The 16,125-nt window shown below is 53.5% G+C and overlaps 1 protein-coding gene across 1 annotated transcript in view; it reads left to right on the plus strand.

The window, feature by feature from the left end:
• The window catches only part of LOC113991889 (tyrosine-protein phosphatase non-receptor type 11-like), a 38,814-nt gene that overhangs the window by 15,229 nt on the left and 7,460 nt on the right, over positions 1-16,125 (plus strand). The window contains exons 2-8 of the mRNA XM_027728590.2: positions 6,286-6,408; positions 10,064-10,258; positions 13,544-13,736; positions 13,981-14,100; positions 14,347-14,460; positions 14,853-14,949; positions 15,537-15,616. Of these exons, the coding sequence (XP_027584391.1) occupies positions 6,286-6,408; positions 10,064-10,258; positions 13,544-13,736; positions 13,981-14,100; positions 14,347-14,460; positions 14,853-14,949; positions 15,537-15,616 (922 nt within the window). The remainder of the gene's footprint in view (positions 1-6,285; positions 6,409-10,063; positions 10,259-13,543; positions 13,737-13,980; positions 14,101-14,346; positions 14,461-14,852; positions 14,950-15,536; positions 15,617-16,125) is intronic.

Genomic DNA, 16,125 nt, shown 5'->3' on the forward strand with positions numbered 1-16,125 from the left:
ACTCTGGTTTGCATGGATGCACAGCATGGAGTGGTCAGTCAGACTTTTCTCTGCTGTCTGGTAAATGTGCCCTGGGCCACCACTGTGTCTCAATCCCTCTGCACCCCCTGGATGGACTCTCAGTGGGCCAAAGAGAAGCCCAGAGCTGCTGGGTGAGTCAAGGTGAGCATGCTGGGAATTGGAATACTGTGGAAAATCTTCTGGAGCAATACCTGTGCTTGATTTTTTTCACAAGCTGTGCCTGCAAGACTAGAGCTGTGAGACCCAAGCGTTTGCAAACTGATGGACCAGGAGTGAGGAGGGACCTTCAGAATGGCCCAGGCACAACCCCTCTCATCTCTTGCACGTGTTCCCCAGCCCCTGGTGTGCCTCAGCCTCCCGGGGGTGCAGTGGTGGGTGCAGGAGCTGCTCACTGGGCCGGGCTGGGAGGGCACAGCAGCTCAGGGGCAGGTGCCAGTCGCTGTCACATCCGACAGCACAGCCTGGGTCACACACTTGTGCTCTGGTGCCTGTTTGCTCTGCTCCTGTGGAGCACTCTGCCCTTTCTGTCTGCAGATGGTGTGGGTTTTTCTGTGTCCTGGGTCTTAATTTTGTCCGTGGCTCCCTTTGCTCGTCACCGCCGAGCCTTTATCTGGGCAGCGCAAGCCGTGGTGGTGGAGGGGGGTTTGTGATGGTGGAAGGGGGTTTCTCCCATATCAGGAGTGTGGGATGGGCTGTGAGGAAGTGCCAGTGATAGGCAGAGCCCTGGAATGTGTGCAGGCTGGGGAGACCAAGCTTCTTGCAGCCACTTCAGCTTGGCCATGGCCTGGACTGACCTCGGCTGAGGGAAGGGTCACTGAGAGAAGGAGCTGGGAAATCAGCACCTCCCTTTAGAGCTGCTGAGCTTCCCCTGCCTTTCCTGAAGCCAGGCAGAGCTGTGTCCCTAAAACTAGGGCTGGAAGATGCCCTTTAAAACAGGAGTGTGAGTGACTGAGTGTGAGACATGGGGCAGTGTGTCCCTGGCCAGGGCTGCCCTGGGCTGGCTGGGATGAGGAGCCTCCGTGGAGCTCAGGTGAGGTGCTTTGTGTCCCAGCCTGCCCCCTGGACAGTGCTTGTTTAGGTGAAAAAGGAGAAGTGTGAACAGTGTTTTAGCTCTCTGTTTTTTCACCCAGAGCAAGGCTGTCACAAAGGGTGTCTGGAGAGCGGGGTAAGAACGTGCCCTTTTCCCTGGGAAGTTCACCCAGGCTTCCTCCACGCAGGCAGACAGTGACAACCACGTGGGCTGTGCTGCAGCTCCTGGGTTTTTCTCCTGGAAATCGCTGGTTTTGAGCTGATGACCTGATTCATAACCCGGGGTTTCCCTGGAGGGATAACAGGTGACTTGGGTGTGATTGCATTTCGACCCTTCCCAGCTCAGATCAGGGCCTTTTTAAGAGATGTGAACTTACAGCAGAGAGGCTGAGGGAACCCTGGCAGACTTTGCCAAGCAAATCTGGGACCACAGAGATGCCAACTCCTCCAGATGATGTGTTTTCCTGTGCATCCATCCCAGGCAGAGGAGCTGATGCATCCCCCTTAACTGGCTGCTATTTATGTGACAGGAGTTTTTCGTGCTACTTGTCCTCGGAGTGATTTCTGTCTGCTCTGATCTCAGCCAGATCGAACAAGCTATTTAGTTCCCTGAGCAAAATAATCACTTTGGGGCACCCAAACAACTTGAAACCTTTTTGCTGAGAGGCTGTGCCAGATCATGGGTGTGCTGCTGCTTTTGGGAGGTGGGGTGGATGGTCCAGGAGGGGAAGGAATGGGACAGCACGTGGAGAGAGGGAGATGTGCCAGGGACAGGCGTGGACTGGAATAATTTAGATAAAGGAACTGAATCATAGGGAGTTGATGAGTGCAGACTGCTGCGTGTGTCATGGAGACAGGACAGATGTGAATTTATATTAATTAGCAATTAGTGCCAGCTGAGGCTCCAGAGCCAAGTAAATGGGAACTGTCTGCACCAGCTCCCTGCCAGGAGGGTGGTGCCTGCTCCTGCTTCTGGAAGGAAAGAGCTCCTGGAGTGCTTTCCCTGCTGTCTCTGGGGTTTGGATGTGCACTCTGCTCTTCCTGCTTTAGCAAAAGCCACCCCCTCCCCCAGGATGGGTCTGTCCAGCACCTTCCTCCAGGTCTTCAGGGACGGGGTTGAGACTGGAATTAAATGACAAGAGTCGTAAAACTGATCTTAGTGATGTAGTTCAGTTAATCCCTGCCTAAACCCAGGGATTTTTTGATGGAAACTGCTGTGCCCAGGGTGCTCCTGTGCAGGTGGCACTTCTGGAGAAGCTCTTCTCGAGAGCTGGGTGTGGGTTTTTTTGATGGAAACTGCTGTGCCCAGGGTGCTCCTGTGCAGGTGGCACTTCTGGAGAAGCTCTTCTCGAGAGCTGGGTGTGAAACCCTCGCCGACGGGAGGGTTTGGGTTTCAAACCAGAGCGTGGGTGGTGAGTTAAACCCCTCTTTGTGACACAGAGGAGCTCTGGGTGCTCTGCAGCTCCCACCAGCTCTGCTTCACCCCTCGTGAAGGTCGTTGGCTGATGGGCAGAGGCGTGGGCTGAACTTTCCATCGCTGCAGCCTCAGGTGATTCACACCCCCTGTGGGTGGGTGAAGCATCACTGGGGTGTCCTGCAGCAGGACAGTGGGCTGGGGTGGTCCAGAGGCTGCTGAGGGAAAAGGGGAGATTGCCCTTGCCTGGATTTTGATGTGCCAAGTGACTGGAAAAGCTGCCCAGAAGGCAGTGGGTGCAGGAAGGGAATATCCAGAGACATGGAGAGAGGGCTTCCCTCTGGGGTTAGGGCTTGGTACCCACCCTGCTGAGGGGCTGAGCGGTTCCTACAGCCCAACACAACGAGCTGATGGATGTTTATATTCCCTCTGAATGGATATGAAGTGTCTGGATCCCTTCTGCAGATCTGAAGGGTTGTTTTTTTTCCCTATTTGCTGAACAGGACACTTAGCCTTGCAAAGAGCTGCACTGCCCCAAGTTACACCTCCTCTCACCAGTCCACAACCTCCTTTCTCTGCTGGAAGAATCCTCAGCTGATTATTTGCCTGGCTGCCTCCAAGGGCAGGGTCCATCCTCCTGGATCCATCCTCCTGGATCCTCCTGGATCCATCCTGCCTTTCCCCACTGCAGAGGGAGGTGGGCTGACTCTGCTGGGGATTTGGGGGTCTGCCTGCCCTGCATCGACAGCATCTACTGTGAGCATTGTCCCCCAGCTCCTGGCTGCTGTTGGGGGGCTGGAGCAGAGCAGAAGGGAGCTCTGGTGGTGGTTGATCCCATCCTCTCCCAGTTCCTGAGCTGCTGGATCGGAGCCTGTGCTGAACCACACACGGAGCCTCTTGAGCCATATTTGCTTTGATCCTCTCCAAGCCAAACACAGAGAAGTTTTACCATTCCAGATGCTCCGAATTCTCTCCCTGCCTCTGGGCTGAACTGTCCTACAAACCCAGGGCACGTGCACCTGGGGCTGGCTGCTCTGGGCACCCCCAGAGCCAGGGCACACGCTGTCCCCAAGCCCTGTGACCGTGGCTTTCCCGTGTTCTGGGGTGACTCTGCTTTCCTGTGGGCAGGATTTGGGGAGACGTCCTGGCTCTGCTGGTCTGTAAGGCTCAGCAGCCACCGTGTCCATGGGATCACAGAATATCCAGAGCTGGAAGGGACCCACAAGGATCATCGAGTTCGACCCCACTTTGACACCTTCCTCTTCTGTGCTGCTTTTGAGCTCTGGGAGAGAAGGGGAAAAGAAAGGTGGTGGTCTGAAATAACTCACTTCCATCTCCTTTGGGGCCTCACTGAAGAACTGTGTTGTTTAGCTGTAGGTTAAAGGGTCATCCTAGCTGGGAGCTGGATCCCCCTGTGGCACCTCAGACAGTCATTTCTAAGGGTTCCTCTGGGTCAGGATGGGATCACCCTGCTTCCCCAGTGCCATGTTCTGCTCCATTGCTGTAGTATCCTTTTGGATATGGTGCTTTTTTATCCTTTATCCACTTCATGGGATGTTTGCTGGAGCTGTTCAGAGTCCAGGATTCCCAGACAGGCTTTTAAAACTGCCTCGTTTTATGGGTTTCTTAAGGGTGTAACAGTGTTGCTCAACTCTTTATTCTGTTTTATCCCAAGACAGGAGCACAGGGATGCATTCCAGCAGAAGAAAGCATTCCTGCTCATGTGAGGGAGGAAATGACTAACAGTGCATGGAAATGATGACTCTTTAGTAATTAAAGAGAAATTATTTGATAAATTTTTAATGTGGGGAAAGAGTCCCTTTTTCAGGGCTTCTGCTGGAATGTTGCTCCTGTTTGGAAGAGAAGGAGGTACCTGTGTCTGATTTACCTGGATCCCCACTTTTATTTCCAGGGATTCTCCAGGGGTGACTCAGTCCTGCAAAAAGCCATTGCCTGAGTGACCCACTGCACAGTGATGTTTATTATTTGCTGACATCAGAACATGGCCTGATATTAACAATGGACTTTTTTTTCCTGTGGTGGGGATCCAGTTTGGATCCTCTTTAAGTTGCTTTCCTTCTTGGAGTGTTTGAAAGCTGAGAAAAAGAGGCTGAAAAGGGACTTGTGGATGGATTTTGTGGCTGTGGCCAACAGTGGAAAGGGAAGAAGGTTGTGGTCCTCCCAGGTAGGAGGGAGGTTGGACATCAGGTCCTTTTGTCCCTGTTGGCTGTTCCTTGTGGCATCCCAGTGCCTTGGCTGCTGGAATATTCACAGCCCCAGCACCTCTGCCCTCTTCTGGCACCGACAGAGGTGTCTGTTCTCAGCATCCCACAGGTCTGGCTCCAACTGAGCATCCCAGGATAACCTGAGTTTCCATGGGGGGGGGGGGGTTGAGCAGCCTTTGAAGGGGTTTGGACACTGCCACACAGACTGGGACGTTCCCAGAGCTGGTGTGTCCATATCTGCAAGAGCTCTCATCCCACTCTCATTACCAAAGATATTTCCTTAGTTTTTCCTGCCATTAGCATTCAGTGGGAATGCTGTGTGTGGCCTCTGGCAGCCTTGGGGTGTCCCTGAGCTCCATTAAGCCCCATTAGAACATTCCTTCCCCTCCCAGGAGCAGCTCTGGGGCCCAGTTAAGTGCTGGCCCTGCAGACAGCGGGTTTATGAAAGGGTGGCACTCGTGGGATGTCAGGAATACAGGCTTGGAAACACTGGGATTCCTGTTTACCATCTGTTTCCACGACCCTTCCCTGAAACACCTCTCCTCCTGCAGAAATCCAGGGATCTGCAGTCAAAACTGTTTGGCTTGTGGTGGCGGGGAGGAAATCCCAAATTGTGGAGGAGATGGTGACATTTCTTGACCTTTCCTGTGTGTACCTCGGAGACAAACACACACTCTGTTTGTAGGGTGGGTTTGGCTGTATTTCCTAGCACAGGCATTTCTCTGCCCCCACTGAGATAAACTTGCAAACCCTTTGGGGGGGAGGGGGGGGACAGTGTGTTGGCTAAATCCGACCCAGGGGCAGCTGTATCCCAGAAACCAGCCTCCTAAATGCTTCCAGATATTCTCCTCCTGAAAACCCGCATTTCACTCACTCTCTGAACTCTAAACCTTGCAGTTTTTAGTTGTTTAGTTCAGACCTGTCCAACCTCCAGGGACTCCTGTAACATTGTCCTTTCCTCTGAAGGGGGGTTTGGCTGTGCAGCCAGTTCTCTTGCAGCTGGTGCTGCCTCAAAAATACTCTTAAATAAACCCCCCTTGTTACCATTCAGCGTTAATTGTGGCTCATCTCCTCTTTGCTCATGTGGAATATTCCATCAGTGTCTGCTGGAGCGTGACCTAAAGCTGAGCAATACTTTCAGAATCGAGTGCCTCTCCTTTTGGGGTGCTCTGTGTGGGACTTGTGAGATTACTCAAAAGAGCCTGGCATTTAGAAAAGTGGGTTTTCAGCAGCTTCTGGGGGGGGGGGGAAAAAAAAGGAGCCGTAAAACCGGTGCCACGTGGGGAATCATTGGTGTAATGTGCATATTTAAGCACTCATTAAAGCCTGGGGAAACACCAGTTCTTGTGATCAAGGGAACTTGATGGAGACTGATAGCGCAGAAATTAGATCAGGAGGTGGTTTGATGACGCTCAAAATACAAAGATTACATTAAAGTAGCACAGAAAATGATGAAACATTTTCCCCCCTCGGGGTGAACTGTCTGTATTTCCCTTTTCTGCCGCGGCAGGAGGGTGAGATGGACAGGACCAGACTGTGCCTGCAGGTGGAAAAAGGGTGAATCACCCTCTCACGTGTCCCTTCTGCCCTTTACAGGTGGTTTCATCCCAACATCAGTGGGATTGAGGCCGAGAAGCTCCTCCTGACCAGGGGTGTCCATGGCAGCTTCCTGGCTCGCCCCAGCAAGAGCAACCCCGGGGACTTCACTCTCTCTGTCAGGTAAGAGGAGCAAGGGGCTGGATGGAGCTCTCCAGGCCACCTCTCCGTGAAGTCAAAGGTTCACTGAACTCTCCCTGTTGCTGCAGAGGCTGTGCCAGGAGCCACACTCCGATTTGTTCATCCCTGGGGGCTGCACATGCCCCTGTCCTGCCAGGGCTGGGCTCCTGGCACGTGTTTCCATGCTGTTGCCAGAGGAGGGAAGAGTACGCTCGGTCCCAGCAGGGATGAACCCTCTCCCTCTGATTCCAAAGGACCCAAATGCAGCTGCCTTTGGGAGAGACTCGTTTTCTGTGTCTGTGAGGGATCCCAGGATCACCCTCAGAGGAGGGTGAGCTGCTGCCCAGCCTCACCACAGCTGAATTCCCTTTAAGATCACCTCCAGCATGCTCCTGTTTTCTTTGGGACCAAGGCAGTGGCAGGAGGAAAGTTCTGTCAGTGGTCTTTGTGACTGGAAGCCCTGAGGGGCATCCTTAAGGGATGCAGTGGAGCAGAACCACCAGGAGGAACTCTCTGGAAGGGAAAAGCTAAAGAGTGACATCCCCCAGTGAGTCCCTGAGAGAAAAGCAGTGGGTTCAAGGCTTGAGCTTTCCATGAGCACCATCCAGCTGGTGCCTTGCAGGGAGTTGGCTCAGCAGAGGTTTCCCCAGGCACTTGCACACAGACCTGTTTTGGAACATGGGCCTCTCTCTCTCTTTTGTGGCAGCTTCTGTTTAGTTCAAACAACCCTTGTTTTGTTTAGGAAGCTCCAGGGAGTTTATAAATCCCTTGACCCAATGCTGTGTTTGGAGAAACTCTGTGCAAAGGACAGGCTGGGCAGAGCTTTTCCACCTGGCAGGACAGAGAATCTCACCTTGATGTCACACCTCCCAGGAGTGATGTCACACCTCCCAGGAGTGATGTCACACCTCCCAGGAGTGATGTCACACCTCCCAGGAGTGATGTCACATCTCCCAGGAGTGATGTCACATCTCCCAGGAGTGATGTCACACCTCCCAGGAGTGATGTCACATCTCCCAGGAGTGATGTCACACCTCCCAGGAGTGATGTCACACCTCCCAGGAGTGATGTCACACCTCCCAGGAGTGATGTCACACCTCCCAGGAGTGATGTCACACCTCCCAGGAGTGATGTCACATCTCCCAGGAGTGATGTCACATCTCCCAGGAGTGATGTCACATCTCCCAGGAGTGATGGTACATCTCCCAGGAGTGATGGTACATCTCCCAGGAGCGTGGTTGGGCCCTGCTCTCTCCCCCTGTGCTGTGGGAGCAGCCAAGTGGCTCTGCTGAGGCTTTTCCCCTCTCCTTGCTGCCTTAACCACTTGGATCAAACCCCTCTTGGGGCAGTTATCTTCCCCCTTTCCCTGTGATAAAGGTGGAACAATGTGTTATTATTCTCATCTAGAATTATATCCTGACAGAGCTCTTTTCTTTTTTTTTTTAGTATCTGAACTGGACAGGTCTCTCTCTCTATATATATATTTCTTCCTTTCTGAGAAATAAAAGGTTTTCAAAGGAAACAATATAGATACCTTTGAAATAGTGCCTGAAATTTCTCCTCCCTTTTCCAGCTGTCCCTTGACCCTGCCCTCCTCTCGCCCTCTCTGCCCAGGGCTGTCCTTTCTCAGCTTGGCAAGAGGGTTTGCAGCTGCCTGATGTTTTCAGTGCTCCCTTTAGTGCTGGGGGACCCATCCCAGCAGTCCAACCCCTTTGCCTCTCCCGGGGCTCTGACTGCCCACAGCCTCCCACGGTGGGAAAGGGAAGAATTCCAGGGAAGAATTCCAGGTTTTCCTGGGCCTTGGCTGGGTGGGGAGCGTGACCTCACTGGCTCCCCAGTAATCTCCCCATCAGCAGTGGCTGTGAGTTAATGAGAGAGGCAGGAAGTGCTTTTAATTAGAGTGGAAAATAAACTCCTGCTGAGGAAATACGTGTGTGTGAGGGGGGGGGTGATGCCCCCGTGAGCTCAGAGCCCCTTCCCACCTGATTCCAGCTTGTCAAAGGTGTCATCTGTGTGTGTGCTGGGAAGTTTTAGGCTGCCTCTGTCTGACACACAGGCACCTGACCAAAAAAGACTTTTGAGGATGCAATTGGTGCAGTTATTTCTGACGTTTAAAGTAGTTCTTTTACCTCTAGTGCCAAAAAAAAGGGTCTGCTTGGGTTTTTTGTGAGTCCTGTTGTTACTGACTGTGTTCTGCTTTAACAAAAGCAGCCTGGTGGTCACTGCAGTGTGGGCTCAGATTCCCAAGTGGGAATATTTTGGATCAAGAAACCCTCGTGGATATCTGGCTGAGGAGCTGTGCTGGTGGTGTAAAGAAGCTTAGCTTGGAATGGAGGCAGCTCTCACTGAAGCCGCCAAAAAGTGGGGCTGTGCTGTTCATCAGTGCTGCCTCCCTGTCCAGCTCGGTGGGGCTTAGCCAGATGTGGCCATGCCCTCCAGCAGAGAGATTTTTGGGCACCTCTTTTGTGCTTTATTTCCCCAGCCAGAGAGTCCAGGGCACAGTTCACAGGACGCTGCTGCTGCACAGCCCAGTTTTGCTGCCCAGCTTGGAGCTGCAGACCTTGAAATGGGAAGGAAACGGGCACTGATCATTGTCCTTTGTGTTTATAGTGACCTTGAGGGCTTGGGGGATGAATGACCTTGATTATCTCTCTGCTTTTCATCCCTGAAGGGCTCTCAGGCCTCGGGGCTGGGGCTGTGAACTGAGCCTTTGTGGGCTGGGCTGGGGCTGGAGCTGGGGAAGGAAGGGAGGGTTTGAGCTTCAGGGAAAAAACAGTGTGTGCTGTATTTTTCTGGGCTGCACAAGGGCTCTTCAGGTCCAGCTGCTGCCATGAATGGCAGGAGCACTTCGTGTGCCAGCCCCTCTTGGAGAAGAGGCATTGTCATCGTGCTGGCCGGGCTGGGAATCTCACAGCCAGTTCTCTTTCCCATCCAGTGACTTCTGCCCATGCAAATATTGCCAAACTTTGAAGTCTGTGCCCGCAGAACAGCTGGGTTTGGGGTGGCAACCAGGGCAGACGTGTCAGGGAGAGTTATCCATGTCTCTGTGAACACCCAGCAGTGCCACCCTGCAGCTTCCCCTGCTACAGATGGTTGGGTTCTGTCTCCAGGACCTTGTTCTCGAGGTGCAGCGTGACTGTCCAGGCTCCAGATGCAGCTTTTCCCACCTCAGGCCCGATTGTCAGCCTTTTCCTGGGTTTATTCTGCTGTTAATGTGGGATGATGGGAATACATGGATGCTGTCTCTGCCTGTTCACACTCGGTTGTTGTCACTGGGTTGGCACGAACCGGAAATCACCTCAATGCCAGACAAAGCATCCAAGAGCAAACTGGAGCTACTGGTTCTCACTGATAAAGTATTTTTTAGCAAGTCAGGGCTGCCTTAAGGAGAGCCTAAAACACTGTCTCCCTGAAGCCTCTGTGTGAGGCTTTCTGGGTGGCAGCTGGTGAGGCACAGAGCCAGCTCTTGGCTGAGGAACCTCATCCAAGGAGCATCCATCCCTTTCCTGGGGGTAGCAGGGTGGCACCTGAGTGCAGGGAGAGCTGGTGGTGCAGCTCCCAGGGGTGGGTTGGTGCTCAGGAGGCAGCTGAGCCCTGCAGGCTGGAGTCGAGTTTCCATTCCCTCACCCTGACGGTGTTTTTTGTCCTCCTCCCTCAGGAGGAACGACGAGGTGACCCACATCAAGATCCAGAACACGGGGGATTACTATGACCTGTATGGGGGTGAGAAGTTTGCCACCCTGGCAGAGCTGGTGCAGTACTACACGGAGCAGCAGGGGCTGCTCAGGGAGAAGAACAGCAACGTCATCGAGCTCAAGTACCCTCTGAACTGCCAGGACCCCACCTCGGAGAGGTAAACCAGGCTCTCCCACTGCCCTGCCCCGGGCTGGGGGTGGTTTCTTCCCAGGTGGCTCAGCCTGGAGACCTGGGTTTGGGAAGGAACCTGAAACAAGGGTGTGCTTGGTGTGATGAAACTTTGGTGACCCAAAAGCTGCCTGTCTCTGGGACGCAGCCATTCACACAGACATTCACAGGTGTGGCACTTTTTCAGCACCACGATCTGACTGACGAGGTGGTGAGGGGCCAAAGGTTCCATCTGATGGTCTGAGAGGTCTTTTCCAACCTCAGTGACTCTGTGACCCTACAGCCAGAAGCTGGCAGGTGACACGAGCAAGCTCTTTGCTCGGTGTCAACTTGTGCTGAAAAGCTTTCTCCAGCTTTTAGGCAACATCGAATCCTGGAATAGTTTGGGTTGGAAGGGACATTTAAATGGCATTTAGGGGCAGGGACATCTCAGAGCCCCATCCAATATGAGCAGGGTGAATCCATCCACAGAGAGCCCTACAGGTCTATCCCAGCAGTCCCACGTTTTTGTTTCTAAAGGAAACAAAACCACCTACAAGTGGCTTGTCCTCCTGGGCAAGAAATCCCCCAAAGAAAGTGTTTCCCCCACCCCATCTCAGCCTGTAACCCCTGTTCATCCCAGCAAGGATTGCCTTGCAGGGATGGATGACTCTCCTTGGGCTCCTTCAGGCTGTTTCCACTGATTTAATGACCTTTTTTTTCCTCCCCTTCATCTGGGGGGATATATTGATGCCACTTTATCTGACAGAAGATTAGTTCCCTGAAAGAGCTGTTTTTCCTTGTCTTAGTTTGAAGTGTTTGCAAACCCTTTTTTTTTTTTTTAAAGACATGCAAACACCCCTTCAACTAATCCCAAAAGTCACAGCAGAAACAACTCTTACTTTTTATTGTAATGGTAGTAGGAGGGGGTGTTGCAGGGAGGATGTTTGGGCAAGGAAAACAATGTCTTGTAAGGAGAATTTGTTGGTGTTTAAAACCAAGGTGTTGTTTCAGCTTGTGACTCTTAATCACCAAAGCTTTTTTTTCAGTCTGTGGGTTACTTATTCTTAAAGACAATTGGGAAGTTAAAGCCGTGATCAGCAGCTCTTTGGGAGGAAAAGGATAGCAAAGAAAATTGAAATTAAACAAGGCTTAAATAAAGTTAAAGAAACCAGAAGTTAATACCTAAACTGAGATTAAAAAGACTAATCCAGCATAAGTCATTAATGACTGTATTTGTGGTGGTTCAGTGATGAAGCCCCAGCCACGAATGTTCCAGTGACCCCTTTTTTCCTTTTCCTCCCCCTCAGTTCCCCCAGTGCCACATGGTGGGCAGGGGGAGGCTGGCACGGGCTCCTTTCAGTTCCCAAAATGCTGCAGAGCTCTGCCCTCCACAGGCCATGTGAGAGCCCAGGCCCTGGGAAGTCCCTCCAGCTCATGTGCTCCCTCGCTGCCAGGGAGGTTTCTCTGCTCCCTGTGTGTGAAAAGCAGCCCCCACGTGAGCAGAAAGCCTGGAAAAGTGGAAACCCCCTTCCCTCAGCCGGGCTTCCCCCTCTTCTCCTGCCAAGGACAGGCTGGCTTGGCAGGGAAGGGCCAGAAACACTCCTCCAGACCTCACAGGTGGTGGCATCGAGGAGAAAGGAGGGAGAAGAGTCCAAATCCTCCAAACAGATGAGATGAGGGTGGTGTTGGGATACAGCAGGACGTGCACCACGGTGGTTTTCCAAGCCCTGGGGCTGGATACCAGCAGTGCTGGCACGGAGGTTCTTCAGCTCAGCTGGGTCATCCTGCCCTCGTGCAGCCCGTGGGCCTGATCTCAACCCTGAGGGAAGGAGTAAAGGGGATTCCCAGCCAGGCTTGGCCTGGCTGCCCTTGCAGGATGCTGGGTTGGGACTCAAAGGCCCAACATCACTCCCTGCCCTTCCATAAACCTCATCCTCGGGGCCAGCATTGCCGAGACGTGACGTGATGGCATTGCTGGGAGGTTCTTTGGAGCCTCTCTGGGTTCCTGGCAGCTTGGCTGCCTTCAAGGGGACCTGTGGCATCTGCCCAGAGCTGCTGATGGAGTGTGGGGATGGAAGGAGCTGCTGTGGGTCCCTGTGGAAGGCTGGAGCAGAGGGCTGGGGACATTCCCACCCCGGGGAGCTGCTGGGGGTGGGTGGGATGTGCTGCTGCCCAGGGAAGGGCAGGTGAGGTGCTGGCCAGAGCATGGAGCTACCAGGGTAGTGCTGGAGAAGGCAGCAACAAGGAATTCCCAGATTATTGTGTGTTTAACCTCAGGGCACCGTGGCAAGGCTGCATGTCCTGGGACTGCAGTGGGAGTGTGTCAGCAGAGCAGGAGAAAGGATTCTGGGAGATCAGGTGGAGAAACAGGGGCAAGATGTGCCCAGACAGGGAGGTGGGGCAAGCTGTGCTCATGCAGTGAGGTTTGGGAAGAGCTGAGCACAAACCTCTGCATGTTGTAATTGCCACTGGCCAGAGATGTGGCTGCAGGTGGGGCTGGATTGGGAAAAAACCCACTGGGGACCCAGTTTGGCCACTCCAGGTGAGTGTGCAGGACAATTCTGTGCTCCCTCAGCCAGCCCTGAGCCAGGTGAGTGAGCTGGGCAGGTGTGGCAGCAGTGATTGCAGCCAGGGAGACCCTCGGAAAACCCTTCCCAAACTGTGGCAAAGCGTCTTGCTCCTGGCCAGTGTTGTCCACAGAATCCCAGAATGGTTTGGGTTGGGAGGGACCTTAAATCCCAGCCCATTCCAGGCCCTTCCCACACCTTCCACTAGCCCAGGTTGCTCCAAGCCCTTGTCCAACCTGGCCTTGAGCCCTGTGCTTGTGTCTGGCACCGTCTGACTCCAAGAGTTCCTCTTCTTCCATATTAACAAAATTAAGGGAAATCAATTAAAAAAAAATTTAAAGGATTATTAAATCATTAAAATTATTAAGAACTAAATTATTAAGAACTAAGGAAAAAACCACCTTCAGGAAAGCACAGTGAGAATCGTGTCTCAGAGCCTGTCCCTGGGTGGCAGGCCCTGTCACACCCCACGTGGCACTGCCATGTCACATCTGTCTGGAGGACACAGCCACGTCCTGGCACCTCCAGCCTGGGGAAAGGTGCTGATGTGACACTGCAGGCTGCTGGAGGAGGGTCACCAGGGACTGTTCCCAAAATAAATCCAGGTCTGTGCCATGCCAGCCGGACTGGGAGCCTGGGAACAGGTTTTGCATGAGCACCACCCCCTCAACCCTTGCCTGAGGAACCTTTCTGAGCTGACTTTTCCCCCCTTTGCTGCTGCCCAGGTGGTACCACGGGCACCTCACGGGCAAGGAGGCAGAGAAGCTGCTGACGGAGAAGGGGAAGCCGGGAAGTTTCCTGGTGAGGGAGAGCCAGAGCAAACCGGGAGACTTCGTCCTGTCGGTGCTGACCAACGAGGACAAGATGGAGAGCGGGGACCGAAAACCACACGTGACCCACGTGATGATCCACTACCAGGTGGGAGAGGGGCTGTCCCTGCTCCCACTGGGCGGGTGATCCCGCTGGGAGCTGAGACAACGCTCTGAGGGACAGGGTGGGATTGTTGGAAGGCCAGGGGTTGGACTTGGATGATCCTTGGGGGCCCCTTCCAGCTTTGGGATATTCTCTGATTCTATGAGCCTCCAAAGGAAATAGTGGAAAACTTGGTCTGGGGTCGGTCTCCCCCACCATGTGTCACTGATTTGGGGTCCTCTCCTTGCAGCTGGATGGGAAGTATGACGTGGGGGGAGGAGAGAGGTTCGACACGCTCACAGACCTGGTGGAGCACTACAAGAAGAACCCCATGGTGGAGAAGTCTGGAGCTGTGGTTCACCTGAAGCAGGTAAAACCGACGTGTTGGTTGGCTGTGGGCTTGCCCAAACCCCTGGGGGAGAGCAGAGATCTGCCCCCTGCTCTTTGGGAACTCCTGCTCCCCTCTGGAACATCCTGCTCGTCCAGGCTCACACTTGCCAGAGGTCCCTGGCGCCAGGAATGGTCCCAGCTCTTGCCAGTACCCCGGGGATTTGGGAACTGGGGTTTTTTTTGTCCTGTTCCTGGGGGTGATTTGTGTCCTGTCTGCGCCTTCCAGCCCTTCAACGCCACGCGCATCAACGCAGCCAACATCGAGAACAGGGTGAAGGAGCTCAACAAAATGGCAGATCACAGTGAGAAGGCCAAGCAGGGGTTCTGGGAAGAGTTTGAGGTATGGGATGCTCTCCTGCTCCGTCCTGCTTATACCTGTGGGTGAAGAATATCCCATTTTTTCTGGGAGCATCGTGGTTTTCCAGCACTGACGAGCTGTTTCTCCTTTCCTTGTTTTCTGTGTTCAACTGAGTTAATTCCCGCTCCTCTTTTAAGCTGCTTTTTCCCGTGTCCGAGGCAGTTTCTGTTTCCTTATCCCTGTTGTTCCCTGCAGGGATTTGTGCCTTCTCCCCTCATTAACTCTCTCTATCAAACTGCTTCTTGGCTGCTTTTCCCTTCCTGCCAGCACTCCCTCTGCTCTTCCCAGCATTAGGAAGTCCAAAGAGCCTTTCCCTTGCCTCTGACTCCCCTTGTGTGCCCAGCACTGCCTGTTCTTCTGGTGTGTCCCCACAGATGCTGCAGCAGCAGGAGTGCAAGCTCCTGTACCCCAGGAAGGAGGGACAGCGGCCGGAGAACAAGGCCAAGAATCGCTACAAGAACATCCTTCCCTGTAAGGAGACACTGGACAGGGGTTTGGGGTTTTCCACCACGGTTCCTGCAGCCTTTTCTGGGGCTGGGGAAGCCTGCAGAGCTTTCTGATCACAGCTGGGTTGGAAGGAGGTGGTCACTGTCCAGGTCGTGGTGGTCTCCATCCCCTTTTTAACCTGGTTCTGCCATTTTGTGTGGAAAACGGGCCAATTGCTCTCCTCTGAATCCAAAGGAGTCATATGGAGCTGTGCCAGGGCAGGGTTCTGGAAAAGGTTCTTCCCCCAGAGGGTGGTTGGGCACTGAACAGGCTCCCCAGGCTTTGGTCACAGTCCCGAGGCTGCCAGAGCTCCAGGAGGGTTTGGACAACGCTCTGAGGGACAGGGTGGGATTGTTGGAGTATCCTGGGCAAGGCCAGGGGTTGGACTGGATGATCCTTGTGGGTCCCTTCCAGCTTGGGGATATTCTCTGATTCTATGAGCCTCCAAAGGAAATAGTAGAAAACTTGGTCTGGGGTCGGTCTCCACCACTGAGTATCACTGATGTGCACCCAAACTCCCTCCCTACTCCTGCCTGGGTGACTCCTGCTCATCCTGGACTCTCCTCCTGCAGTTGACACCACCCGGGTGGCCCTCAGGGACGTGGATGAGAGTGTGCCTGGCTCAGACTACATCAATGCCAACTACATCAAGGTACTTGGGGGACACCCCATGAGGGGCTGCCCTTCAGCCCAGCTCTGCTTCTGTGTGAGTTTAGAGGGAATAACCTCTCAGGCTCCATATCTTTCACTGGATCCAGGCCAAACACTGGATTTTTTTCTACTCTGTGCCAAGGGATCTCATCATTCTACCCTGCCCTCTTTGCCCCTCTCTGGGAGTTTATCTCCATCCCTTCCTTTCCTTACCTGTTCAGAGAGTCCCAGGGGCCTGACCTTGCCTTTCAGCTATTGAACATTATCTCTGAAGTTGTATCTCTCAGCCAAGAGCTGCTGGAAGCTGCATTTCCAGCAATGCTACTGTGGCTCTTACACACCATCCTTTGGGGAACCATGGGAGTGGCTTCATTCCAGCCACATCCACCTGAAACTTCAGCAGTTCCTGCTGGGAAGGCTCTGCTGCACAGCAGAAGGAAGGTCCCTGGGGGCTGGCAGAGCATTTTCTGACAGCTCTGGTGAAGCTGGTGATGAGAGTGGCTGAAGAAC

Source organism: Pipra filicauda, unplaced genomic scaffold (genome assembly GCF_003945595.2).
Source record: "Pipra filicauda isolate LSUMZ 115617 unplaced genomic scaffold, ASM394559v2 scaffold87_size3191425_pilon, whole genome shotgun sequence".
NCBI classification, from domain to species: domain Eukaryota; kingdom Metazoa; phylum Chordata; class Aves; order Passeriformes; family Pipridae; genus Pipra; species Pipra filicauda.